The 27695-nt window shown below is 41.0% G+C and overlaps 2 protein-coding genes across 5 annotated transcripts in view; both read right to left on the bottom strand.

Annotated features, from left to right (window-relative positions):
• The window catches only part of LOC124884120 (lissencephaly-1 homolog), a 34956-nt gene extending 34747 nt beyond the window's left edge, over positions 1–209 (bottom strand). Inside the window, exon 1 of the mRNA XM_047391794.1 lies at positions 11–209. The gene's annotated coding sequence lies outside the window, so the exon portion shown is untranslated. The remainder of the gene's footprint in view (positions 1–10) is intronic.
• A 1135-nt stretch (positions 210–1344) lies between these two features.
• Positions 1345–25570, bottom strand: cluha (clustered mitochondria (cluA/CLU1) homolog a). Of its 4 annotated transcripts, XM_047391698.1 has the most exons (28): positions 24998–25570; positions 24693–24901; positions 17312–17499; positions 16986–17157; positions 16398–16541; positions 15898–16025; positions 15635–15789; positions 15137–15262; positions 14590–14737; positions 14419–14511; positions 13905–14339; positions 12643–12902; positions 12167–12558; positions 11392–11493; positions 9993–10093; positions 9097–9249; positions 8934–8996; positions 7901–8145; positions 7733–7817; positions 7252–7405; positions 7004–7143; positions 6840–6920; positions 6626–6751; positions 5359–5480; positions 5175–5268; positions 4955–5089; positions 4798–4871; positions 1345–3811 (listed from the first exon to the last, which is right to left on the bottom strand). In XM_047391698.1, exons 2-28 carry the CDS (start codon positions 24829–24831, stop codon positions 3685–3687), a joined length of 4182 nt encoding a protein of 1393 aa, XP_047247654.1. In that variant the 5' UTR covers positions 24832–24901; positions 24998–25570; the 3' UTR covers positions 1345–3684. The 4 variants fall into 4 exon arrangements, with proteins under 4 accessions (XP_047247654.1, XP_047247653.1, XP_047247655.1 ...); XM_047391697.1 differs by having other exon boundaries at positions 24693–25570; XM_047391699.1 differs by having other exon boundaries at positions 12254–12558; positions 24693–25570.
• Positions 25571–27695: the final 2125 nt, after the last annotated feature.

Here is a 27695-nt window from a genome sequence, read left to right as displayed (position 1 = left end):
CAGCACTCACCCTTTTTTCTTCCCCTTTAGTGGATCTCCTCAGCCGTCTCCGACGTTAATACGACCCGACAGGGCGTGAGATTTCCTGCTCCAAAAACGTGATCTTGTGATGTGGAGCTAAACTGTGTGGACCGGACCGTCTTGTCTCCTCAGCTTCGACTCGCTTGTTTTTTTCCGTGCAGCTACCGCAGTCGGAGCGCGCGTGCACGTCGCGTTCACCGCTCGACGGGAGCGCGCACGCCCTTGACAACATAAATGTATTTATTTTTATTTCTTGGGGGTTAACTCTTTCCTTCCTGCACGGAAACAACACGTATGAAATGAGGAATTGCTGTGGGGAAAATTAACATGTTGGGAGTACAGATATAGACATTTAACTTTAAAAAGATAAAACCTTTACTTTTTAATCTAATAATAAATCTATATAGAATTATATTATTCTTATTATATCTATATATATACGTAAGATTTTTTCATGTTCTTTATTTTAGGGTATGAAATACTTTAGTTGTGCAACACATAGCTATTTCCGTTATATTTGATGATTGTTTTATGATTTAGTTTTCTTTTTAAAGAATTTATATTGATTTTATTTGTATTTATTTTATTTAGAGTGAAATACATTTAGGTTTGCATCATAGGGCTACTTTAGTATTATTTGATACTGTTTTATTGCTGTTTTGCAAACTAATTTATTATCTACTTATTTTCATTTATTATCTATTATTTTTATTTATTGCTTGATTTTGTGCGTGAAATACTTTTTTTTTTCCATCATCGGACTTGATCATTTTCTGTTTCTTTTTAAACAAGATTTCTGACATAATTGTTTCCTGTTTATTTAGCAAGCAGATTTACCCACCTTGCATCTCACAAAAATGCATGCAAAATAAGATCAACATATAAACTAATAAATACACATTTTCTCGAATTACAATTCCACACTTAACAAATTTTCCAGATTCTCTGCCCCATTTTTCAATATCTGTGTACTTGTTTCATATAAATGTGATATTCTTAGAATGAACATTGAAAAAACGGTAAAAACCCCAAACTTTAAACAAAGCAAACATGTAATTCTTAAAAAAAACAGCTCACAAGGGCAACTATGCATTATGGTGTGTCATTTTTATAAGATCAGATTCTTTATTCATTAGGAAATGATGGGAAAAAGTCCAGAAACAAAAATGTTTAACCAACCTTTTTTTCCTCCCTTCATATCCAGACTGCATAGAAACAGATACTAAGGCATGTATATTGAACACTCTTAACATATGCCGTGTTTTGATTATTATGCTTTAGTATCACCAGATGTCCTTGCTTATAAGAAACCCCAAGCAAATATTTCACTAAATTATTTTATTTATTATAAAAGAAGTCAGACCAAAAAAATAATTAGATATGTAAAGAGCATCATACCAATACCAGACACAGAGCCGGGGGTCATGGATTCAGTCACTACACATTCATAAAACCTTTAATTGACATGAAGTGGAATTCATCAGAAATGTCATTTTTTCATGATTTTTCCTTCTCTGCTGAATACGGTAAAACAGTTTGGACATTATTGTCAAATACACATTATTCACACATGCTTCCCATTCAGGCCAACTGAGTGCATACATGGTATTTCCTTTTGTCAATTATCTAACAGATCGGTTATCCCATCTGTTGTGATCTGGTAATGTTTTCAGCATGGGTTTGTAGACAACAATGGTTTATATAATGGTTTTTTTAATCAGATTTTGTCAAAAGAAAGAATGTGTGTACCTGCAGCACATTTTTTGTTTTCTACCACGTCCTCACTACAAAAAAAAAAATAAGTTATGGCGCCCCCTCATGGACACTGTTGGTGAAACTGTTGAGAAAGTACATGAACAAATTAAAATTAAAGAAAGAAAATCTGATTCAAAAGAAAAAAAAAAAAAATAGAGGGAAGTGTCAGCTTTATCTTCTGCTAAAGATCACCCCCCCATGGACTAAGTTGCTTTCAAGAACATACATAAGAGGCCATGTACAGGCCATGCAACTGATGTGACAAGTTTTAGGAGAAAGGATGATAGTATTGTGAAAAGCTTGACGTTTACTTCTGAACAAGGCTTCCTGAAATTCAAAGTAGTCCATTTTGCATGGCTTGTGCCAAGTAAAAAAAAACAAACATTTTCTACAAACAATCAAAAACTCCAGCACCCTCTCTCTATTGCTTTAATCACACATCTACACACTGCAACAATGAAGTAAATTACAAGAGATGGGAAACAATCCATGTATGCAAACATATCTTTATCGCTCTTTTTTTTTTTTTTTTTTGCATCATCATACCTGCTTTTGCCCACTTTTGGTCATGCAGCTGCACAAAAAAAAAGTGCTGCTTAACCCTGGCTGGTTTTTAAATCTCTGAAAGCCAGAACAAAATAATAAAACAAAAACAGCCCAAAAGTGAGCGCTTGTGCAGTGGCAAGTAGAGCAACCAACCTCATACATAAGCAGATTTACAACAATCTATGGCCATGAATATTTTAAGAAAATACACATCAGCGACTTAACAGCTTTAATGTGTGCAGTGGTATAAAACATTTGGAAAGCAACAGTCCTGCTCGGCAGATTTTCCGTCAGACTACACACGAAGACGCACACCGTCAAACACACATGCATGTATATTCTGCTTGATTGTAAAAATAAAAGATTGAACACAGCTAGTATATATATATTCATATATATCTGGATATATCTACGGTTTAAAGTGGACGTACTGAAGATCTGGGTTTTCCCTTAACACGAAGTACCTGTTTAAATCCAATCAAGATTTATACATCTCTTTCCCCCCTTCTATACATTTCCATAAAATAGACATGGCTTAAATTTACCGACGCATAAAAGAAACAAACAAAAAAAAAAATCTATCAAATGAAATCAAATTAATCGGATCAAAGCTCGCTATGGTGAGGGCTTGCTCAACAGGACATGTTTGGGCACCGTCCTGGGAAGTAGCACATACAACTGACAGAACAAATTCATGACTCATCAGGGAGGTGTAAAGATGAGGTCTGATTGCTACAAAGTGACTTAAAGAGGGTATAAAGATGTAAGTTTACATTCTGAGGCCCGTTGGCAACAAATCTCTAGTTAACTGCCTTTATTCTGGTCTGTCAGTGCACAGTAGTAACAAGCCCTGAGTTCTCGGGCAGGCTTGGTGCGGTTTCATTCAGAGCACCTTTGAGAAGTTAGGGTGGGGGGGGGGGTCTTCTATGATTTGGGCCCGGTGATGTGGCAGATAAGGCTCTGGTACATAATGTTATGGTCATTCTTGTTCTTTCCTCCAGTTGCAGCCATTCTTTCAAACATAATTTTTCTATGCAGTCGACACTTTCAGGAAAGTCACCACGTTCTCGAGCCCAGGATTATTCTGACTGCACCTTTACACTGAATCTATTGTCATTTGTAATTTATCCTCCCTCCCTCTCCTACTTTGTAGGAAACTCCTTATCCTGTATTCATTTGTCCTATAGTCCATACGGTTTTTCTTCCCAGGACTTCTCTGACCCCACCCTCACCGTGTTCATTTCAAAGTTGATTTACTTAGTTTTCAGGTCCACAGGCTCCATCACTTGGCTGTTGCATCACAGCCTCTCTTGCTCCCCTTTTCTTTCAGTAGAAAGCAGCTGTGTCTGGAGCTACTGAATGTTAATCAACGGGGATTTTGTCTTCTAGTTCAAGTGGGCTGCCCTCAGAGGGCTCCTCGCTCTTTCCCAGATCCTGCAACTGCTGCCTCCTCTGCACCTCCGCCTTCAGGTTCTCCAGATCCTTTTGACTGCAAGGGAAAGAAATATGACATTTATTTTACTTCCATTCTCACAAGCATAGTTTTTACAAGTTATTTAGCCACATAATTCCTGATGAGATGGGTTCAATCTAATGCTTGTTCTGATGTGCACCAAACTGCACCCTATCTTATATCTGAACTTTATGGCAGAAGAAGCAGTCTTGCTTCTAGTGAAGTGTAGGGATGGTTGTGATCATGACATTTTTAAAATAGTGGGTATATAATACCTGTTTATAGGTGTACTGTGTAATTTTATGTCAACAGTGCCCCAAACAAGCCGTGTGGCCTTATTTCATGAAGCCAGTTTTTTTTAAAGTAGCATGTTTCCATGTGCATGGCTTGGAAAAAAAACCTGTTTGAGCACATTTTGTTACCGATCGAATAAATACATATTTTTCCCAACAATCTAAGTGTTTTTGAACCTTTAAAATGTTGCTCAGAGTTAAAGAGAGACTGTACTGGCAACTGTAGCTCCCCGTCTGCATTATGTGCCATGCAGCTGAAACACTACTCATTCAATTTTAAGATGCTCGAAGCAATACATTTATGAAGCAAGAAAACAACTTTTTCATTCAATTTTGTCCTCACACACTTATTTGGAGCTGCATTGCAATATATTAAAAATCTGATTATAAACAAGTGATATTAAAACGGAGGGCAAACACGCCAACGCTAATCTGGAACTTCAGTAAACTGCTCTGGATGGAAACATTGCCAGTCGGAGCAGCATATTCAGGAATCCTCATGGATCAATGTTTCAATGTGACGGGACAGACTAGACTTGGACAACGTCCAGAAGGTCAGATCATGTAATACAGATTCAATGTAGAATGTTATTTTACTGAACTTTAATCCATGTGAATCTTTAAGATTGATAGTCACATATTTTTATTAAAAACATTTTATTTCTATTATTTTCCTTGCGAGTCGCAGACTTCCTTGTTGTAATCATGGCTGCTCTTCTCTGACGTTACCTGAGTGGAATAAAGATGATGCCATTGATGATGTTGAGCTGTTCCAGGATGCTGGCCATACTGGGAGCAGTGAACTGGAAAAAGGGCGACATACGTCCTTGAGTAATACAGATTTTCTCTAGCCACAGAGAGAACGTGTCGGAGTCAGAGCACTCACCTTGAGTGGCATGATGCTGGCGTTGGAGCCATTCTTGTAGATCTCGTTCATGGTTCTCTGAAGAGCTACAGCCTGCTGGGTCAGATACTTCAGGTACTCTGAGCTCTCCTTGGTTTTTTCGTGTGCCTCGCCCATCTGGGAGGGAGGGGGGATATTGAATTAAGATATTGGTTTTGGTAGATGTGACAATGACTAGTGTGTCGACCCCTGCAGGGCCTACCTGGTTCTTGTAAATGGTGTACCCCTCCTTCTCGTGCTGTAAAGCAGAGCGAAACTCTGCCTTACTCTCATACACCCTCGCAACCAGATGATGGCTAAAAAGACATGATGCGAAGTATGCCATAATGTAAGAACTTAAAATTTTTTTTTCACTACATGCACTGATAGGATAAGCATGTGCTCACCTGAGGGCTACTTTGAGGGAACGAGCTCCGTGATACTTTGTGTTGATGGTCAAGGCGTTCTCCAGGAATCTCAGCGATAAATCGTACTCCATCACTCCATGAAGCACAAGCCCAATATTACTCTGTACAAACCAAGAACAAGAAAAGAGACATTAGGATTCATAGTGCCTTCCACAAGTTTCATACCTGCTATTTGTTTTACATTTAGTCAAGTTATAACCTTAAACTTCAATGTGTGGATTTTGTCTAATGGACAAACACAAAGTAGTGGAGGGGAAAGGATGCATGGGTTTACAGATCGCTTCTAAAAATAAAAATCTGAAAAGTGTAGTTTGCTTTTACATTCAGCCCAGAACTCTGTAGAACCACCTTGTAGTTAGATTAGAGCTGCAGGTCTACTGGGGTTAGTCTCTACCAACCTGCACATCTGAAGACTAACATTTTTGGTCATTCTTTTTTTTTTTTTGCAAAATAAATTCTTGAATGGATTTAGGTCTGGACTTTGACTGGGCCATTCTAACACATGAATACACTTTGATTCAACCCATTTTATTGTAGCCCTGGCTCCATGTTTAGGGTCATTCTCCAGCTGGAAGGTGAACCTCAGCCCCAGTTTTTTCCCAGATTCCTTAAATTTTTATCCATCCATCCTTTCATCAACTTCGACCAACATCCCCACAGCATGACGCTGCAACTACAATTTTTCACAGTATGGACGGTTAGTTTTCCACCACACATGATGTTTTGCATGTAGCATGCTTGTAGACCAGAGCACTTTCCACCACATGTTGCTGTGTCCCCGACATGGATTGTGACAAACTAAAAAGAGGCCTTCTTATGGCTTTCTTTCAACACTCATGCCATACCTTGTTTATTTTTCAGAAAATGGATCGAAAAAAATGCTCTGTGAGATGTTCAAAGCTTGAGACATCGTTTTATAATCAAACCCTGCTTTAAACTACTCCAGAGCTTTCTCCATGACCCGTCTGCTCTATTCCTTGGTCTTCATGATCACCTCTGATGCCTTCACAGAACAGCTGGATTTTTTACCAAGTAGGTGACATGCAATGAATGGGTTGCAATGGATTTTATTAAGGGGTATCAAAGTATAAGGAAGCCTTCATGTCCTACTCTGTGTTGGTCCATCACATAAATGTCAAGAAAATGTATTGAAGCTTGTGTTTGTAACCTGACAGAATGTGGAAAAGTTAAGGTGTATGAATGCATTTGTAAGTCTGTTGAATATTTTGCAACAGACTGCACTTACATCTATTAGTGCCATCTCTGGGTGGTCCTCCCCGCAAACCAACAGCATGAGGTAACGAGCCCGATAAAGCAGCTTCAGGGCGGTTGAAAGCTGGCCGTTGGCGAAGCAGTAAAGAGCCAAGTGCATCTGACAGGGAGGACAACAAACATCCAGTTCAGAGTCTCAACTTTATTTACTGCAACACAAACAAGGGACCAACTTTCTGAAAACTCACATATTCTTGAATTGTGTTGGGATGCTCGATGCCGAGGACTCTTTCACTCATCAGAACTGCCTTTTGCTGGTTGCTGAGAGCCTGCAGATGAAGAAACAAGCGTAATTTATAGGCTAGCAGAAACAAAACTATGAGTAACACTGTCCTTTTTTTTTTTTGCGTACTTCAGGGTGGTCTCCCATGATATAATTAAGGCGGGCCAGCAGGCGTAGGCAGGCGCAGATCTCCACGTGCATGGCCCCGTAGACATTGTTGAAGAGGTTCAGAGCCTCGTTGATCAGTTCGCAGCCCTCTTTCAGAAACCCTGAAAGGGTCAAATTAACTGTTAAGTAAAACGTCTATGTAGAAGAGGCTGTAATTAAAGAAAACGTAATGTTTGACTCCATTTGAAGGGGAAGCGCCAAAGCATCACCTTGCTGCACTTTAGCCTGGCCACTCTGGAAGAAGTGGAAGGCGTCTGAGGCTTTGGGGTTCACGTGCTTCACGACGGGGAAAATATTCAGGATGTCTTCCTCTGTGAAGGCAGGCTTGTGACGGCTGTCAAAGTTATACTCCTTCAGCAGGATCTAGAAACAACAACAAATCTAATTCTTTAATTAAACGAATGAGAGGGAACATTTTCCAAGTTGAGTTAAGGTGACTGATCTGTTCTGGTTAAAAATGTCCCAATTTTTAAGCCTCAACTACTCAGGTCTCTATGTTAATGTAAAAATGTAAAACATTCAAGTTCACTGCGAGTTTATAGCATCTCTATAGTGGGTAGGCTTTAAATGTCCTGGAAATACCAGAAGGAGGAAGGACACTAGGCAATAGAACAGGGGGAAAGTCTGGAAATACAAATACAAAAACACTAAATCAAATGTGTGCTCCTGTGTCGGAACTGTGACCGTTACCTGTATGCCAGTTTTGACAGAAATTTCTCTAAGCAGGGTGATTTTCTGAAGGCCGTATTTCTCCACAACCTGGTCGGCGCTCTCACTAAAGGGAAACGCATTAATAAGAAGTCAGCTTCCGAATCCAGTCTCTCTGATTGAGCCGATGGCCGGACAGATGAGACTCACCACTGTATTTTGAAATAATAATAGCTCTGAGCCTCAGCGGCGATGTTCTTCCACAGCTCGCTGGGCGTCAGGCTGGCCCACGCCGTGTTGTCGCCGCCGCCGGGGACCCTGTTGCGGCGCTTGCGGCTTTTGCGACGCGACACTAGCTCGTCGGCAGGCAGGTGTGCGACAGCGTCAGGGAAGGAGCTCAGGAAGCAGTTGAGGAAATGGCTCACGGCAGCAGAGAGAGCTGATAACTCCACACCCTGTGTGAGGAGAAAGCATTTGAAAAGATCTGACCTTTCACCTTATTCAACAGTTTTTATCTAACAGGTGGTTTGTTGACGATATTTGGTCTCAGTTTAATTCGGTTTAAAAGTCCTGCTAGATATTTCTTTTAGTCTTTTCCTTCATATAATCCTGAATTCAAAGTGAGAAACTGCCCAGACATTAAACCGACAGTCAGAACTGAAAAGCTTCCAGTCTGAGTGAACTTTCGATCAGAGCTGAGAGCCAGAAGACTGGAAAACCAACCTGGCATGATTCAGAAGATACTCTTTTTCCTGTTCTATCAGTGCGACTCTGAGTTCTCATTTTTAGACTTCTTGGAGACTGACCACCTTTGATAGAAATGAGACTCCAGTAAATGGTTTCGGGAACTTCGCCCTCTTTGGGGAGAAAGGAGACCCTATGTTTCGAACAGGAGTCAATGCAACGTCTGGGGCTTTGGCACAATAAAAGCATAAAATAATCAAACAGATGTGTTTTGTAAGCTTGAATGTCATATCAGACAAGTTGATAATAGGACGATGCTTTGATATGCCGAATTACATTATAATTAAAAACACTGAAGCAATGGGACAAAAAGTCTCTTTAGCCAGCCTCTAATGAAGCTCCCTTTACTTAACGGTTTTTCTATACAACTTTGCAAATCAAAGACTAGCAGCTACAACAATTGTTTGCCTTCTTTAGCATATTTGAGCACCTACTACTTTATTTGCATTCATGCATTTTATCAACACTGCACTGTTCGGAAGCTAGAAAAGTTACAAACCTGGAGGTATGTCCTGAAGATATGTTTTGCACACCTTGTGATCAGCTCAATGACCCCTATTCTCTGTGATAAGAGGGAGAAAAAAATAAAATAGTTACCCGATGTTCTCTACAACTGCTTCATGTGAGGTGAAAAACGTTCCTAACTTTGGAGTCAGACTCACGTAGAAGTGCTCGAGCTGGGCTTTAGCTGGGGTCTTGTCCACAAACTCCAAAACCGTCCCTAAATAGCGGACATTGATGCCTCTCTGGTGCAAGGCCTCGGTTAGTGTGGCTCCATCCATGGGCAGAGTGCTATGGTCCAAGCAGTCTTTAACCTGGTTGATTACACACACACACACACACACACACACACACACACACACACACACAGATTTAAATTTAGGTTTGCACAGAAATACATTTCCAGACTCAACTTTCTACATTTGTCTGACAGTTTTACATCATTCTGGTTATTTGAGGGAAAACCTTCACTAAGCTGGTTTTTATTATCTGTATGTTCCTCTAAAAATAAAGCAACATGAGGCTGAAGTTATCCTTCACTTCTGCAGGGTGGTAAAGGACTATTTTACCAAGTTTTTTTTGTCATCTGGGCCAACTTTGATATGTTATATTAAACATCTATCAAATAGAAAGACTTTCCAATGCCAGACTGGAAAATACTAAATTAAATACAGATTCTTAAAACATATTTTGTATCTGTGGTTCCGGTGGAAACTAAACTGAAGTGACATCCCTTTTCTTGACATCTAAAGCAGACCCAGTTCAAATCCTGATTTCAGGTGGTCTAAAACATGGGTGAAATGGGTCTTTTTTGACATGTAATTTAATGTGGACTCACCTGTGGCTTCCATCAGTAACTCAAAAACCAAAACATCAAACACGTCAGGCTGTGATTTGGCTAATTGTAAAGTCCGGATGTTACCTACATCTATATCAAAATAGGAAAAATCCTCAATTTCTTAGATAATTTTTTGATAATAGAACAATGAATCTAGTCTGGTAGCTCAAACACTTTCCCCCTAAATTATTATTATGGAAACCAGTAGCCCTCACTGACCAGAGACGGGACCTGACAGGTCACCAGGAAGGCGGCGGCGTCTTTGAGGAGCTGCTTCTGCTTCTGGATGTCCTCCAAGGCGTCGTCTGGAAAACGCACCCCTGATTCAACAGCAGGAAAACATGTTCGCTTACTTTTGGTTTTGTTCGATAAACAGGTGTGAAGATTACTTAAACATCTGGAGGGATTATAAAATAAAAATGTTTGATGGCATCAATATCGCTTTTAGCAAAATGCGCATACTCGCGACCGGCTGCTTGGGGCAGTGTGTCACATATAAAATGGTTCGACGTGGAGACTTTTTCCTGCCAACCAGTTTATGGTCGGCAGCTGCTAGCAGATGTCCGCTTTGAGTCCTCCTGGAGTACGCGCGGAAAACCAGGCATGCCCGACCATGTTCTGCCCTTTAAGGAAACCTACGACCTATGACCTAAAGGCTCAATGTATTTAAACTTTTTAAGGCTTGAAATTAAGATGATTGAGTTTAATATCTTTATAACGTTTGAGGAAAACAGAAATCATGGATTTTATGCAAATCAAAGCATTGTTTTGGTATTTTCATACAAAAAAATCCCCAACTAAATAAATATTACCAATGGTGATAAAGTTTGCCAAGTTTGTGTGTTTTCTCTACAAACACCAGTGGTTTATTTTTTTTTTCAGCTTAGGGAGGAAGCCTTTTTACGCCTGAGCTTGCGTTGGGCAAATATTTTAGCGTTATTGGGATTAGCGTGATTCTGATTTATCATGAGAATGATGAACTCTAATTGATGACGTTCACAAACCCTAAAACACACATTGTGGTTGGGAATGTTTTTTCCAGCGTTTCAATAAGAGCATCAAATAAATCAGTATATTTGAAAATAAGGTTTAATGTAGGTATTGTGCACCATGTAGTGGTGCAGTTACACCCCTTTATGGAACTGGTGTACTAAAGTAGCCAATTAGATAAATGCTAAGGTTTATTTTTAGTCTGGTATTTGTTGGTTTCGGTTCTGGCTGTATGCACAGCAACCAAACAACGATGACGGTCATGAGAGGCAGCCTTCCGAAAGCCTAAAGAAATACTGATTACAACCTCTTTAACAGACTGCAAGAACGTCTGAGGAAAGACGCTGGGTGTAGATCCTGAGTCATCCAGAACATGTCAATCTAAGAGCTTAAATAAAAAGATGTCTGGACTTCTTTCCTCGTTTCTTCCAAGAACTTCCCCCTCTTATCCAAAAGGCTTTTTCAGTTAGAACACAGGATTGGGAGTCCCAGAATTCATAAATCGCCACATGATTTTGCTTCCTCAAGATTGATGCATAAACCAGGCAGGTTAAATGACTTGGCTAGGAGTCATCCTCCCTGTGCAACACCCCTTTCTAACCAGTTAAATCCTTGTTTTCACGCTCACCTGGGGAGAAGATGTCTGGGTTGAAGCGAATATCAAATGAAGTGGTGCTGACGGACCCTACGGCCTTGCAGGCATTGAGGACCACCTCGCGGCTTTTGGGATCTGTTGGTCAGCAGATTTGAATACATTAAAAAAAGATGATAAAGGGTAATAGAATTGGCAACATCTTGTCTAAACTGCTCAGTTTCTAAAGCCACATCTACATTAAGTTTAAAATAGACACTTTTAAATGGGACCTTTTCTTTTTTAAAAGCGTAGGCAGACACTTTTCTGCAACATTTTTTAAATTTATTTATTGAAATAGCAACAATCCAGATTGAAATAAAGATTATGACCATTAATCACATCCATCCTTTGGAGCTTAATGCAGACATGGCCTAAGTCCTGGACCACCACCATCTGACACCCCTGATTAGGTAAGGCTGTTTTCACAAACATTTATTAAAGAACAACTAAGCAGCACACAAATCACTCAGCATAAGATTATTTGGGTTAAACATCACAACTGTTGATTATTCAGTGTATTACGGTCAAACTACTCCGACTGCACAGGGATCACATGCTGGAGGTGGGTGGATCAGCAGCCAACTCTTCCCCAACTGTAGGCAATTAGGAGGGACAGCTAATCCGGTGGACAGCAGCATTTAGTTTGCATTTATCCATTGCTTGCATCATGGTATCGTCTACAATCATCGTCTATGCAATCATCCACCGGAGGAGTAGCTCTCCCTCCTTTGTGCCAGCCCCAGATTGTTTCAGATAATTCTGGACGTACCAATACCAGATCCATCTTCGGACACTAAGGTCTCCGCCAGCTCTTTGGCCTGAGCTAATCCTGGAATACTTTCCTCAAGCTCCTTACCCTCCAGTGGGCTCTTGCATTCCCCGTTCTGGGTGCCTGCGGGGTCTACAGGCCCGTTTGTTGTGGGCTTTGAAGAGATTTCTTCACTTTCAGTTGCCACTTGTGGGGCAGTGGAGACGCTGTTGTCAACCGGGCCTGTGCTATCTGTGGACACTTCTGCAGCAGTAGTCTGTGTCGTATCAGCCTTGCCATCTGTCGGTGTCTCTGAGGTCTCGGTAATGGCAGGCATGTCCGTTTTGTTAGAGTCCTTGTTTGCCTTTTGCTGCATTAGCTGTAGTGCTGCCATTTTCATAAAAAGTAGATATCTGAAGAGGAACAAAATAAATCATTTGAATTGAATCTTGGTGGAAAGAACACAAAAATCTCCAGAAAAACACCTCAACGCCCACCTGTGCTCGACAAAGGCCTCGATGAGCTCTTGGCGAAGACAAGCCAAGCGATGACGGTGCTGCCGGGGGAAGCCTTGGCGCTGGCTCTCTGCAGACAGCTCCTCTCCCTCCACAGGCAGGAAGTTCAGATCAGGAGGGAAGGTTCGGAGAAGGTCCAGGATGTAGTGTCTGCCATCATTACCGATGATGCCTTTGCATTCAACAGAGGAGCACAACTCCACCGACTCATCCTTCTCATTGAGCACGTTGTGCTGCTGGACCTAGAGTTTACGGAATATGACAACATGTTAATGGAGCCACTGGTGCCAATGTGAAGTACGTGTTTCAGGGGCATTACCAAAACAGACTTTTATTTTCATTTCTTAAAATAACAGGTCACTGGCCTAAGTATCGAACATATGTGGACAGCACAGTGTCGTTACAGTCGACACTGCGCCCTCCACAACAGGATCCTTTTCACAGCAAGGGAGCTTTTCTGTTAGCAAGCAGACTCTGAAGGAACATAACTAAAAATTAGGGTTATTTTTTAACAAGCAGTGTAATGTTTACAAGGTACATAAAAGGGGAAATGTTTCGGAAAGTGGTTGATAGTTAGCGAGTATGAGAGACGTAGCAAGTCCATCCAGAGCACGCAAGCGATAGCTAGCCAGTCTGAACAAGCAGGAGGTCACTAGTTAGGGGGGAGCAAGAATAAAACAACATTCTGTTCCTTCAAATCTGATTTGGTGAGAGGGAACTCGCTGCAGAACCAGATAGGCGGAGCTAAAACAGCTTCAACCCCGTCTAACCCTAACCGTGGGCGGGGCGGGTGGCATTGAAGCCGGAACCCAAGTTGGGCGGGGTTGAAATTGGTTCTGCAGTGAGCACTACTTGGACTTGGAAGTTCTTGCAGCTGGTTCTTGACTCATTGACTCATATTCTGGCCAAAGGTTTAGTGTATGTATAAGTTTAGATGTATGAAGGTGCTGTGCTGGTGTGGGAGAGACCTATTAAGACTTCTTAGGAGTAATGCACTTCAGTTCTTGTGGAGTACAAAATGTCCCAGCAAGAAAGATCTTTGTTTTTCTTCCTGCAGCCCTGAGTAAAACAACAAATTTCTCTGTTCTTGCTGAGTATGTAGTAGCCTTAACAATAAGCCTCCAGTAAACCGTAGCACAGGGAAGAATGTGTACTGATCTGCATAAGGCCCAAGAGCTCAATTACAAACAAACCCAGATCTTTAGCAGGCTTTTCGAATGTTTTTAGCTCCACTAGTTTCTGACCTTTAATGGCCTGCTGGTCTTGTCAAGCAGCACCAGATATTTGTCATGAGACACCACAGTCTTCCCAAAATCAATGGAGCCATAGATGACGCTCTGCTCCTGCTCACGCTCCAGGATCCCTGGGATGATGGACTGTGCCGTTACTCTATAGCCTCTGTAGTCCACTACCACCGTCCCCAGGGTGTAGAGACCCTCCACATCTACCGCCCCGTAAGCTCGTACTCCGTTCAAGTCATTAGTTGGAGCAGCATGGGCGGCGGCGTCGCCACCGAGCTCGCGATAGTGGTCCCGCACGTCGAAACCCAGACTGAAGAAGATGTTGTTCCAGATAAACATCTGCATGCGCGTTTCCTCACCGGGGTTGATTGCCATCACGTTACCATCAATTACTGCCATGGCCCCACGAGTGGCAGCAGCCGCAAAGTCACTGTGGACCTGTATGAAAGAAAACACACGTTAAAATAAACACTCTAATCCTACATTTGCATCAAAGGGCCGAGAGACTCCGCAGCACCTTGAAGATGGCTCTCTCCCGCAGTAGTCGCTCAGGCAAGTTCTTCCGAGGCAGCTCCCTGGTGGTCTGCAGCTCCTCGTTCCAATCTCTCGTCTTAAGGCACAGAAACACACATTTACACTGTGGAAGCTCCTAACTAGACCATCCACAGCAGGATCTAGCTGCACCCACCTGTCCCGGTATGTGCTCCTCATAACCAAGGCGGGAGGTGTAGGCATCCTCAGCTCTGACACAGTCCATAGCATGATCGACCTGCGGTGCTGTCCAGCTGTACACCTGGAAAGGCGTAGCTATCCTCTCGAATGGATGTCTCTGGACTCTGCAGTGGAAAACCAGTGAAACATCTCAGCTGTTTGGTTCCTCTTAACATCTTTAAACCTCTCATCATATCCATGTTTATCTGAATTAGCTGACATAATTAGAGTAAAGAGCAATAAATCACAAGAACCACTGAGTTTTACAACAGCTTTGTATATTCATTGTGTAATTTTTCCCCCCATTTTCTTTCTAATAACTATGATATGATGCCTTCTGGCCATGTTCAAGCACTAAGACGTATTCCCGTGGTTCAACAGAGTTCAACAGACCAGAGGTCAACTTGTTTTTCTAGTAAAAAAAACAAAACAAAAAACATATACATAGGAAATTACCATTCAAGCATAAAACAGATGTGAGGACATTAAAAATGTTTAACTATAATTAAAACCTATGTTCTAACCTCTTCTTTTGTAGCGAGGTGAAGTTCTTCTTGAAGGCTGGGCTGATCTGGCTCAGCAGCTCCACCAGAGAGTGGCTCAGGAAGCTGGGGTTGGCTGGTTTTGGGTTGAAGGTGTAGGTTGTTGATCTGAAATGCAGACGACCACTATCATATGGAGCAAATCCATATCTACATCTGCATCGGACTTAGTCCAATCTACATGAGTTGTGTATTTTGGTTTATCTGCATCTAAAGTCAGTGTCCTGCATATATATTCTATATCTTTATGAACATATTAATAGTTAAAACAATGAAATAACATTTTTGCTAGCAGTTATTGTACATCTAATCATCCACCCGCCTGGGGAATCAAAGTGTCTTTCCATGTCGTTTGATAAAGTCAAGCATTAGAGATTCTGCAAGATGGTGACTGATAAAATCCTGACAATTTATCATCAGACTTGGCAGCATTCGCTCGGTGGAGCTGCAAGGAACTGGAAGACAGACATGCGGACTCACTGATTGAGGTAGAAGCCTCGTGTTGAGGCTGTGATGCTGACATGGCGCTCCTCCACCGTCACAATGTACAGGTACATGAGGTCGCCGTGCATCTTCCTGTTTCCAGGTGGAGGGTTCCAGCCGCTCATGGTGAGGACCTTCAGGCACTGCATAGGCTGTTGGAGTCACATAAACATACGTTTGGTTATGGACTAATGAGAAACTCTCGGGTTATATCGTCGTATAAAGCCAAGAGATAAAGCCGAGCATTGGTCAATTTTAACCTTCCAGTCTTTGTTCTGTGGCTGGAGGGGCACCAGGGGGCGCTCTTTGCTGCCAGGCAGGATGTGTTCTGGAGGGGTGCAATCGATCTGCTCCAGCTCGGTGCCTTTCTTCTTTCGCTTGCCGCTATCTTAGCACACAGGGAGGACCACAGTGAAACCTCCATAGGTTAGCATTAATGCTGTAAGACTCTTTGCTAAACAAATCTGTCGGATCAATATTTAGTTCGAACACAACTAAATCATATAATCGCCTTCAGATTCAAGTATATACAGTCCAACATGATCCTAATTATATAGCCAGTAGATCATGTAATGTCAGCTAACTTTGAAGCAATCCTTCGTCCTGAACAAGCATGAGGCAACAGTGGAGAGGAACCCCACCCTATAATCTGCCACATAGGAAACTGGCGAGACCTCAACCCAACAAGAGCTTTTGAAAACAAACCTGCTGCCTTCTGCAGGCTAGAGAGTTTTATCTAAAACTTTCAAATACACCATACCTCCGAGGTCTCCATCAGTGAAGATGCTGAGGAACGACAGGGAGTTGCAGTCCACGCCATTGTAGGCATCAGAGGGGTCCAGGCTCTTCAGCAGGTCTCTGATGTGGCGCACATGAATGCGAGCTTCACGCACAGTGTATGGTTCTGTTGAAGAAGGGGAACAAACCCTCTGTTAATGCACAAGTCATAAAGCTTTCCTACATGTAAATACATTGCTTCTGGTACATGCAAAAGTTCTGAAGATGATCACAAATACCTAAGAAGGCCATTTTATTAACCCCAATCAACCAGTTCTCTACTACACAATTACGAATATTCAATCTATTTAAATTGTGGCCACCGTCTAATGAGGTCTGAATTCATCCCAGTAAAAATGCTCCAGGATGCAGAATTCAGTTTTTTTTTATCCCGGCATATTTATCTGAAACACTTGATAAAAATACTGAAGACATCGCCAGAATAACAGTTTACAGACTGCATTCAGTGTGTGGTTAAATTAGGAAGAACTAGAAGAACTAGTTCTTTAGCCCTCAGTCAGTGAACACTTTCTGCACAGTGCCTGTAGTAGATGAAATGTTGAGAGATGACCTTCAACCACTTTGAGCAGCGATCCCTCCTGCAGACCCTCGATGGACTTGAGCTCGGCGAAGTTGTCCAGTACGTTTCCGTCCAGCTGCAGGGAGAAGCAGGTGCGGTGGCAGGTGTCCTCGCGGTCCATCAACACCTGGTGGATTTCCTGCACCATTTCCTGAGGGGACACCTGTCGAACAACAGAGGTCAGGAACTGCGTGTGTTAGAAGGCTTAATCACATCCTCTGTTGTTTGTGAAAAGGTATTTTACTTAGAACCCACCGAGACTCCCTTAATAAGTTGCCTTTGTTGGTGGTTTATCTGTGTGAGGTGCTAATCTGTACCTGCAGGTCGAACGGCTCCGTTCCAGGCGCCTGGATCTTAATGGTGAAGCCTGTGTCCTGGATCACTATCACTTCCTGATCACTGGAGTCCTCGCCGCCATCCGCCTCGCTGTTCCTGTCCTGCTTTAACTCTCCCTCCTCCGTGTGAGCGCCATCACCGTTCACCATGGCTGTATCTGCACTGTGACCTGCATTTAAAGAAACGTAGAGGTTCTCAGAGCCCACAGTAGGAGATACTTTTTTTACACTATGTTCGAAACTGTTATTTTAATGGAAGCACAAGTTCTGTCAGCAAACATTTATTTATTTCAGGGTTCCTACACAATTTTCTGGTAAAACTTTCATACTTTTCCGGACTCCACTTTCCAGTGCTCCCAGTATTTTGTGTTCACCTTAAAATATAAATTTGAAAATTTCACGATGAATCTATGGCAAATATTTCCAAAGCGGGCTGGTTTCAAACACGTAATCTGCAAAAGCAAGAAAATAGAAGGAAAAAAGCCCCAAGGAGAGAGAAATGAGGGTCACAAGGAAGGAGTGTAGGTAAGACACAAGGAAAGAAGGAAGGAAGACAATAGGAAGGAGACAAGGAAGTAAAGATGGAAGGACTCCAGGGAGGAAGAAAGGAACAACACAAGAGAGGAAGTAGGAGGTAGGGAACAAGGAAGGAAGGACAGAAGTAATGAAAGCAAGGTAGATATGACGAACTGAAAGAAAAGGACACAATGAAGGAAGGAAAGATATAAGCAAGGAAGCAAAGATGGATATAAGAAAGGACAAAGGAGTATGGATGGATGGACGTAGTAAAGGACACAAAGAAGAAATAAAGGACACAAAGAAGGAAGGACACATTTTAGACACTGGGATCAAGAATAAAGTATGGAAATACAAATGTTTTTCCATACTTTCATTTACTTTTTTCCATACGTGGAAAACAGTTAAATCAAATTCCAAACTTTCCGCAGCTGGCAAACTCCATCACTGTTTTAGCTCCTTTTCTTTTCTTGCACTTGCTTCAGATGGACATTTCTCAGCCATCTATTTGTTTTCTTTTTAAACTTAAGTAACGTAGCGCTGTCATTATGCTGATCCGGGACAGAGAGGACACCATCCTCGCTCACAAACTGTTTGGCTCTGGACAATCTTACTGTTACCCTAAAAAAATTATGAAAGGGCCAACAAAGGAGAGAAACATGGCACAGCTACAATATTTTACCTCTGAGCTGTCACAGTAAAACAAATTAGATAGTCATTTCACTTTTAATCATCGACCGCAACACTGTCACCACAAAAGCGCAGAATCTGGAAATGATTGTATCAGAACCTCAATAATAAGTAACCAGATCATCTAGAAACAGCATTTGCAGCTGCAGCCTGTTGAGACAAACACTGTTGCAACACTGTTAGCAGTTCAGCCAAGAGACCTTGAAAACAATGGTGTCAGAATTTAAATCGGCTGAAACATTTTGTTAAACATCTGAGTTCAAGATATTGTTTTTCGTATATGCACAAACTGCAGTTTTTCCTTCGGAGTCAAGACCAGATGAAAAATACCAAGCATAAACGTGAGACATTAATTCAAATGAAGATCAGTCCAACTATTTGTCTCTCAGACAACTATTTTCCTTCACAGGGACCAACTGCTGCCAGTAAACACGTCCTTGCTCGTTGCGGAGCTTTACAGTGTCAGGGTTACTGAAGACAGAAAGGAGGGGGGCTTCATAGCTGGACGGTGACCCTGGTTGGCTATGAATGCACTGAAAAGGTGGAGGAAGCCACGCTCTGAATAACAAGCACAACAGCTTGAGAGAGGTCACACCAGTTGATACATTAGAGGCATCTGAGGGCTTAGTGTCTATTGTAACAGTGTAGCTTGATCCGTTTTCATGTCTTTAAGGTCTTATCAGAGCGGAGAATAATCTCCACGACTGAAATACAATGTATAAAATTATAAGAAATCTACAAAGATATAGTTTGTGAGCTTTAGCCAAGTAAATTTAAGCCCAACATCAAAAAATCTACACAATGAATATCATCCTCCAGCTCTGTGCACAAGTGTTCCTCAGGGATGAGTGCTCAGTCCAATGCTTTTCTACCTCAATACGAGAGAACAAGGAGCATACAGTCGGCTCTTTTATACCATCAGATAAATGCTAAGCTTACCACCCAAACTGCAGATGACAGTAGACTTTGTCTGCAATCTATTCTAACTACATCTATCACTGTCTGATCCCACCAAGGATAATAGAAAGAGACTTTGATTAGCTTAAAAATGTCTAGATTAGGCACATCTCCATGTCATCAGTTGTCAAAGAATACTCTGTCGACATTGAAAAGATTGTCCAATTAATTCTCAAAATGTCATAATTTGAACGCTCAACACATCTATCTATATATATATCTAAAATGTATACTTTTCTTGACACAATGAGGATGTTATACAGCACATTCCTCTTTCCACGTATGTTTTCACTATCACTATTTCGTTCTGTTGTACAATATAGGCTTCAAGTCTAATAAATGTTAACAGTGTCAACAAAAAAAAGAAAAGTAGCTTGAGCTTCTTCAGATGTGACCTACTGCTGTGTTTTTTTTCAGGTCATCTTGGATGGTGGATCTTTGGGTTCTCAGTTGTCAGTAAAACAAAACCAACATGATTCTGAATCTGAAATCTGTTTGTTTTTCATAAACATTATATCATTCTTTAGTAAAACCTCATATTTCACATTTAGTATATGTGATCTGACTTTTAATACACTCAATGCCTGAAGACTGGTTCACTGAAAGAAAGAAAATGTAATTTACATGCAAAAACATATTTGTGTCTTATAGGAAATATAACATAAGGTGTTTTTCTTTTCTCAGTAGTAGTAGCAGCATTTAACATAACAAAAGGCAACAATGTCTGCAATTGAGGACAAAATCTAAAAGACTAAGTGCTTTGAAGCTGAATCCATCAAGCTTCAAACTGGTGGAATAAAGTTGTTTATTAATACATGTGAAAAACAAGCGCAAATGTGCCAAAAAAGATAAAGCCTGATGTTTACTTTATTTAAGAGGCAGGATCCAGGATTTCTGAAGAGATGTCTGTGTATTCCTTTGTGACACAGATCCAGAACAACATAATTACACAGATTTAAACAGTGATTATAAACCATACCTCAAAATAGCACTCATTTTAGAGGCTATAGAGGCTCTTTGGGCCAAAAGTAATGAGCTGTCAGGCAAACACTGACCAGATCTCATAGACATAAACTGTTTGTGGCTGAGGAAGGGGTCTCCTCAGGTCAGGATAAGAAATTCATGAAACAGGGATTTAAATTAGACACAATGTCACATTGCAACAAGCACAGCCTTGCATTTCCTCTTAAAGAATTAAGGCTCACAATAAACTCACTCTTGGTTCATTCTGATCCACAGCAATGGTTCCCTTGACTTTAGGACCATGGCTGCAGCCAGAGCTAAATTAACCAGCCTGACAACCCTGAAAACAAAAACAGCACACAAGGCCTCTCTGTAAACCGGTTTACTGGACCACACCTGCAGGGCTCCTAAACATTTTTGATCTATAAAACTTCAACACTTGTTCCAGACCCAGACTTCAACTTCAGTACCCTCCCAAACATTTTAATACAAAATGTTTAACCTGGAAATGTTCATGCAGTAGTGAGGATTCATTATCTGTATGTGGCAACAATCATGAAATAGCGCTGACGTTGGAGTCTGATTTGGTAGTGATGCAATGGGTTATTTCACTGCTTTTTTGCCATCTGCTTATTATGTGTATTTATAGCTCTCTGTACCATGCCGATTATGCTTGGTTTAGGATACATAGATGTAATTTCAATGCAAATCTATGGAAAAGGGCAATCAAATACACGTAATTAAGATTTTTATCTTTTATAAAACTGGAAATGAGTGGTAATGTCTGTAAACTCAAACACTTTTCCATATTTAAAGGCACTGAGAAATCGATGAAAGCAAATCCCATCCTTTTCAAGACAGTGTAGGAGGCCTGTAGGTGGATAGACTGATTGCACACAATTTTCTACATGAATATCTTAAAAAACCTACATTTTTATAATTTATGAATGATTAATTCCAAAGTATTAAAAAGAGGACCTTTCTAACTAAACTGGATCACATGTATAAATCTGCTTGTTATACTCATATTATATAATACTGTCCAAAACTACTTCTTACATTTAACAAGTGCTTCTTCTAACGTTTAACTCTATATGAAAATAAATAAAAATGATAAAGATACTAATAGGCTTTGATAATTAATATGTTATATTATTGTAGCAGCAGTCGTAATGATTGTTGCTTTTATGGTTATCAGATCCCAGTGTGAAACCCTGGTATTCTTACTCAAGATTGAAACGAAAATGCAATACCTCGCTATGCGCAAGAAGTACTAGAAATGATGGATCAATTTGCATTGATCAACGGTGCCAATGGTGTCGGTGATTCTTGGAATAACCAGGCTGCTCTTCAACTACTCATGAGAGCATTAGGCTCTTTAAAGCCACCCGCTGAGAGGCTGCTCCTGTTACAACTTTTCTCTGACACACGTTCAGGCCATCAATCTCATTACGGTCTCATGCAAACCAATACAGTCTGATAGCAGACTGAAGAAACACTTGTTCACAAATACAATGTGACTTAACTGGACTTAATGTTTTGTTGCTAATTAGAAAGAACAAGACATAGATTAAAAGGAAATCACAACAAATATGAAGGAAACGTCATTAATGCAAGTGTTGTCTTAATCCTGATTTATTAATTTCATTTTCCTTATGATTAATCTGCTCCTCAATGACATGGCAACTCAGTCCTAAAACCCTGGTTAAAATAAAACCAACACATTTCTTGATCCCCTCAATGCAGCAGCAGCTGAGTCACTGACAGCCAGGCACAGAGACAATTCAATGTCCTCTCCACATGTTGAACCACAAGCTGTAGTGTGTCCTCCTGAGGCTCTGCAGCTTTTAAACTCCAGCGTCTGACCTGACGGAGCTCACGTCAGTTTCATCTGCCTCCTCTGACAGCGCGCAGTCGGCACAACAACTTTTATCCTCCACCTCACTCACCTTTTTACGCGACTGTTGGTGTGTTTTTAGCGTAACCTTTCCTCCTCTCGCCGCATCATGACTTCTGTTACGGCGAGCTTCCGCTTCCAGGGCTGTGCCGTAAAGCGTGCCGGCACAGCGGCGCTGAAGTTGGTGTCAGATTCGGTGCTTAATTAAAGGGCTATTACACTGCTTTTAAGGACCTTTAATCAGTTCTGGTTTAAAATCTAAATTAGAAAGGTCAAACTCTGCGCTGCATCCAGATTATTTAAAACACATTTTATAATTTGTAAAACCTTTTTTACAATTGTAAAACACTAAAAAGGACCATCTATGTGCAATCACAATTTTTCCAAACAAAATAAAGAAGTTACAAATAAACTGTTTTGTAGAGTACGAATTTGGTGTAAAATCATTTAGCCCAGGTTTGACTTATGGGGCCTGTCTAAAATGCAAAAGAAAGCCTTTTTTTTTATTTTACAATTTGGCAAATAAACAATAAAGAACTATCCAGGGGCATTTATTGTAGTCTAAATACCAACATTAAGAACCATTTTGCCACACGTCTACAAATTGTCACACAATCAGAATTTAAAAATAACAAATTCGCTATATACTTGTGCTCCTACTTACTATAAAAAATTACTCAAAGTTTGTGGTCCTACTTATTATAAAATTTAAGTAAAAGCCAGTCAGTTATTACCTAAATGGTCAATTTAATAGTATTAGTTGGCTTAAAAACCCAAATATCTTTTTAAATAAACAAATATATTTTGTGTCACATTTTCCATTTTAAGAAGATTTTAAAGTTTCAAAGATCTGCCCCTAAAAAAAGTGTGCATCTATATCACCCACCTTGTGCTCAAGGGCCAAATTTTGTACCATTTTTGAATTGCTAACGGGAGAGGCTGCCCCCTTTGGACATCCCTGGTCTAAATGCTTAAAACAAATAATTAAAATCACACGTTTTGCGCATATAAACAGAATAAAGTACCACAAAATTGGAAACAATACTTTAAAGAATCTTTTAAGCAGTGCGCACAAACCCAGTCCAAGTTTGCCCCAAGTCATTCAGACTTTAAAGTAGAGCTGCTCGAAGATTGCCCAGAATCCTTAAAAAGAGTGGAATAGCCCTTTACTGGAGTGCCGAATCGTGTACCAACTTCAGTGTTACCCTTGTGCATTCATATGCATCATAATTTTAAAGAAATATATGTAGTTTTGCGATTAGATACAGTAAACGAAGATTAGACCTTCATTAGTAACACTTTTAATTGCGCTTCCCGTGAGAAGGGTGTTTTCACGACAAAGGCGCTTTTTGCGACCCAGCACCGGTCAGAGCGTTGCTGCTAGCCGCTGAGCGGCTCACAGCTGAAAACCCGACTTTAAACAAGGTTATAACGGAGGACCACACCTGACACTTACACTGCCACACACACACACACACACAGGCCCTTTAGCGCAAAACTCAGCGTGTGTCCGAGCCGTCTCCGTGTGTCAGTGAGCAGAGAGAGGCTCCATTGAAGGTGACCTTCAGTCGGCTCCTCTGACACGATGTTACCGAACATGTGCGTCAGGGTAAGCTGGCTCACGCCGTCATGTGCTGCGCTATCGATTCAAGCTTGAACACAGAAATCCGGCTCTTCAGCGCGAGTTTTCAGGCTTTCGGGCCCTGAAAAGACTCGGACAGAGCAACAGGAGCGGTGGCTAGGTGCATGCTAGCTGGTTAGCCAGGGAAGCTAACTGTGCGGAGCTTGGAGCTGCTTGGGTTAGCATGGTTTAATGGCAGTGTCCGGCTAAAGTGCATGACAATTACTACGATAAACTGCAGTATAACTGTGTTCTGTGTTAGAACTTGATAGATTTAGTTTTCTGTCTTCAAGCCGGATGCTAGACACTTTGTATTTTCGATGCAAGACACTACAAACTAGCGATTTAGGTCAGATGTCAGAAAAGTGCCCTGGCCTGAGGCAGAAAACATCTATAATAATAATAATAAACTATAGCACATGTATGCACAGGATTATAAAATACTACACTAGACCAACATTTACAAATACTTTCATGCAGAAGTTTAGGTATCAATAAGAGAGTGAGATACTTCTCATTCAGGGTGAGGCGGCGGCATGTTTACCCTTTACTCTAATCTTCCACACTTTAAGGTGTGCAATATGAACTGAAAGACCATATTGATGCATGCAAATGTGACTGAAGACAGTCAGGGAGGCATTCAGTGTTTCACCGGTTCGGAGGACACCGTGTTGTTCATGCATCCCTGATGACCTCAGTCGGTCTGCAGCAGGACTCACCACAGCCACATGACTCCTTCACGCAGCTCTTACTGGTCCCTGTGCCCTCCTGGGCTCCGTCCCCAGCTCCATCCCGCTGAAGATCGACCGGATTACAGTCAGGGACTGACGCCGGGATGTCATCGGTCTTGCTCACCATGGTCGGCAGTCAGTGTGTGGCTCCAGAAACGCCCCCTGCAGCTTTCAGCTCTCAGCAGTGTGCGGCTCGTCTTATCGTAGAGGTAGAAAACAAGAATCAGAACCGGTCTGCTTCTGAGGATCACACAGGGTCGGGAGGCTACATGCGAAGGGTAACCGAGACTTACAAAAACAAGGCTACAGAGGAAGGACAGAGCTGTACATGGTGGTGGTGGTGAACACACGTGGTTTCCCTCTCTCCTCCTCTTGACCTCTGTGCCTTTGCGTGGATAATCTCCACCTACTGAGCGTGGCGCTACGGAAAGCCACATGCGACAAATCATCCTGAGCAGAAGCAGACGCAAAGATGTGAAAAGGAGGATTTTGTCACGACGACAACTTGCTGTTTTTAACAGAAAATGTCGACAGAGCACTGTCATTCTTTACACTAGATTAATGTTAGTTTAACTGAAATATCCACAAAACTCTCTTGATAATGGTGAGTGCTCAGAATTAGGAACATTTACAAAACCTAATTAGTAAAGTATGTGGGTAAGTATGTGGGAATTAAAGTACAGTAATTAAAATAAACATTTTACTGGAAATTCCTCAAGAATAACATAAAAAAATCAGCAGGTATATGCACACATAAGTAAATATACACCACCCCTTAAACAGATAATAATAATAGATTTATCCATTTGTTTTCAAACCTCTGTAAGTCAGTCATTTTCTACCACTTATTCCATAGTGGTCGCAGGGGAGCTGGTGCCTATCTGCAGCAGTCTATGGGTGAGAGGCAGGGTACACCCTGGACAGGTCGCCAGTCCATCGCAGGGCAACACACAAACAACCGCACACACACTCATTCATACACCTAAGGGCAATTTAGAGTTACCAATTAACCTAACAGGCATGTCTTTGGACTGTGGGAGGAAGCTGGAGTACCCGGTGAGAACCCACACATGCACAGGGAGAACATGCAAACTCAACACAGAAAGACCCCTGGCTGGGAATCAAACCAAGGACCATCTTGCTGCAAGGCAACAGTGCTACCAACTGCACCACCGTGCAGCCCAACTTCTCTAAGTATTTTGTCTCATCCAGATCTTAGTAAAATTTTGTTTTTTCCTGGTTTTAGTCATCTGTACATTTATTTGTTTAGTTAATAAACATAATTCTAAGAATCAACCTAAATTTAACAACATTTATTCCTCATTAGTTTAAATATATGTGTCAAAATGATTATGAAATTATTTATATTCATCTCTTAGAAGTTTTTTCTCCTCTCACATGTAAATTCCAGATGAGACTTTTCTTTTCCCTCTTTGAGTTTCCCTGTTTGCCTTAAGCACACAATCATAACGTGACATTCAGCTCAACATTTGGCACCAGCCAGATGTAAAACGTTTGACCCTAAATTCAAATGTGAAATTGTGTCATGTAACAATAAATATATAAATGTGTTAAGGAATAATTTTATGCAAAGTTGAAACCAGATATTTACATACCCTATGAAAAGACATATAACCTTTTACTCCTCACTGTATCATATTTATTCTAATTAAAGTTTCCGTGTTTTAGGTCACTTATGGTTATCAAACGTATTTGCATTTAATAATGCCAGGATAATAATCCAGAAACCTTTTTAGATATTTTTTATTGTTTAAACTCATAAGTTTCCATACATTTTTAACTTTAAACTGTATAAACTGTAAAACTACAGCCAGTTTTGACTTGGGTCAAATGTTTTGGGTGTCCTTCCACGATCTTCTCAAAATACTTTGCTGAAATTTTGGCCCATTCCTCCAGACAGAACCGCTGTAACTGAGTCAGATTTATAAGCCACCTTGTTCAAACAGACTTTTTATCTCTGTCCATACATTTTCTAAGGGACTGAGATCAGGGCTTTGTGATGACTGCCCTAAAACATTGACTTTATTGCCCTTAAGACATTTTGTAACTAATTTTCTAGTATGATTAGGATCATGGTCCATTTAAAAAAAAACATTGGTGCCCGAGCTTGAGATGTTGCTTCAGTGTTTCTACATACGCTTCTATCCTTGTGATGTCATTTTTTGTGTGAAGTGCACCAGTCCCTCTTGCAGCAAAACACCTGCACAACATGATGCCTCTACTTGACAGTGGGATGGTATTATCTGGCTTGCAAGCTTCCCCCTTTTTTTAAGGTATTTGTTCCTGAATGCATTTGCAAACTGTAATATGGCATTTTATGCTGCTTGTTTCTTCCTTGCTGAGTGGCCTTTCATCCCATGTTGTTAGGAGACTCGTTTGACTGGGGATGATGACACTCGCTTATCTTGAGCCAGCATCTTCACAAGGTCTTTTGCTTTTCTTCTGGGGTTGGTTCACACACTTTACACCGAAACAGGTTCCTCTCTGGGACTGAGAACCCATCCTTCCTGAACAGTATGAAGGCTGTACATGGTGTTTATAGTTGATGAACATGGCACCTTCAGGCTTTCTGAAATTGTACCAGAATGAATGAACCAGATCTGTGGAGGACCCCCGATCTCTTCCTGCTATCTTATCTGATTTCTTTTGATTTTCCCATAAGTTCATACAAGGAACTCTTTGCCTCCATTTGACTTGTGAATTAACCCACCAGAAGCTTACAAAGTTAAGAAATCTTAACTGCATAGTGATGCTAGTGTTGGTAACCCTCATTGCTTCTAGGAAGCAATAAAAACAATCTGACAAAAAACATATTTTTGTTTCATTATTCTGGAATTTAAGAAAACGTTTTATTTTATTTAATGTCAGAAGGTGAGAAAAAATTGTTATGTGTATTTTTACACAAAACATCTGCTTTCAGCTGCAAGTTCTTTCTAGGAGGCCCTCTTTCTTGGACCAGTGGGCTGAGGT

Source organism: Girardinichthys multiradiatus, chromosome 18 (assembly GCF_021462225.1).
Source record: "Girardinichthys multiradiatus isolate DD_20200921_A chromosome 18, DD_fGirMul_XY1, whole genome shotgun sequence".
Lineage (NCBI taxonomy): Eukaryota > Metazoa > Chordata > Actinopteri > Cyprinodontiformes > Goodeidae > Girardinichthys > Girardinichthys multiradiatus.
The sequence above is the reverse complement of the archived record's forward strand: the minus strand, read 5'-3'. Positions and strand labels throughout refer to the sequence as shown.

Excerpts from the sequence above, each read along its gene's own strand:
- cluha (XM_047391697.1), bottom strand. The coding sequence starts at position 24,831 with ATGGTGAGCAAGACCGATGACATCCCGGCGTCAGTCCCTGACTGTAAT. Across the intron at positions 12,903-13,904 it reads AGACCAGCAGGCCATTAAAG|GTCCAGCAGCACAACGTGCT; the intron begins GTCAGAAACTAG and ends CGTAAACTCTAG. Across the intron at positions 4,872-4,954 it reads CCAGCATCATGCCACTCAAG|TTCACTGCTCCCAGTATGGC; the intron begins GTGAGTGCTCTG and ends CCCTTTTTCCAG.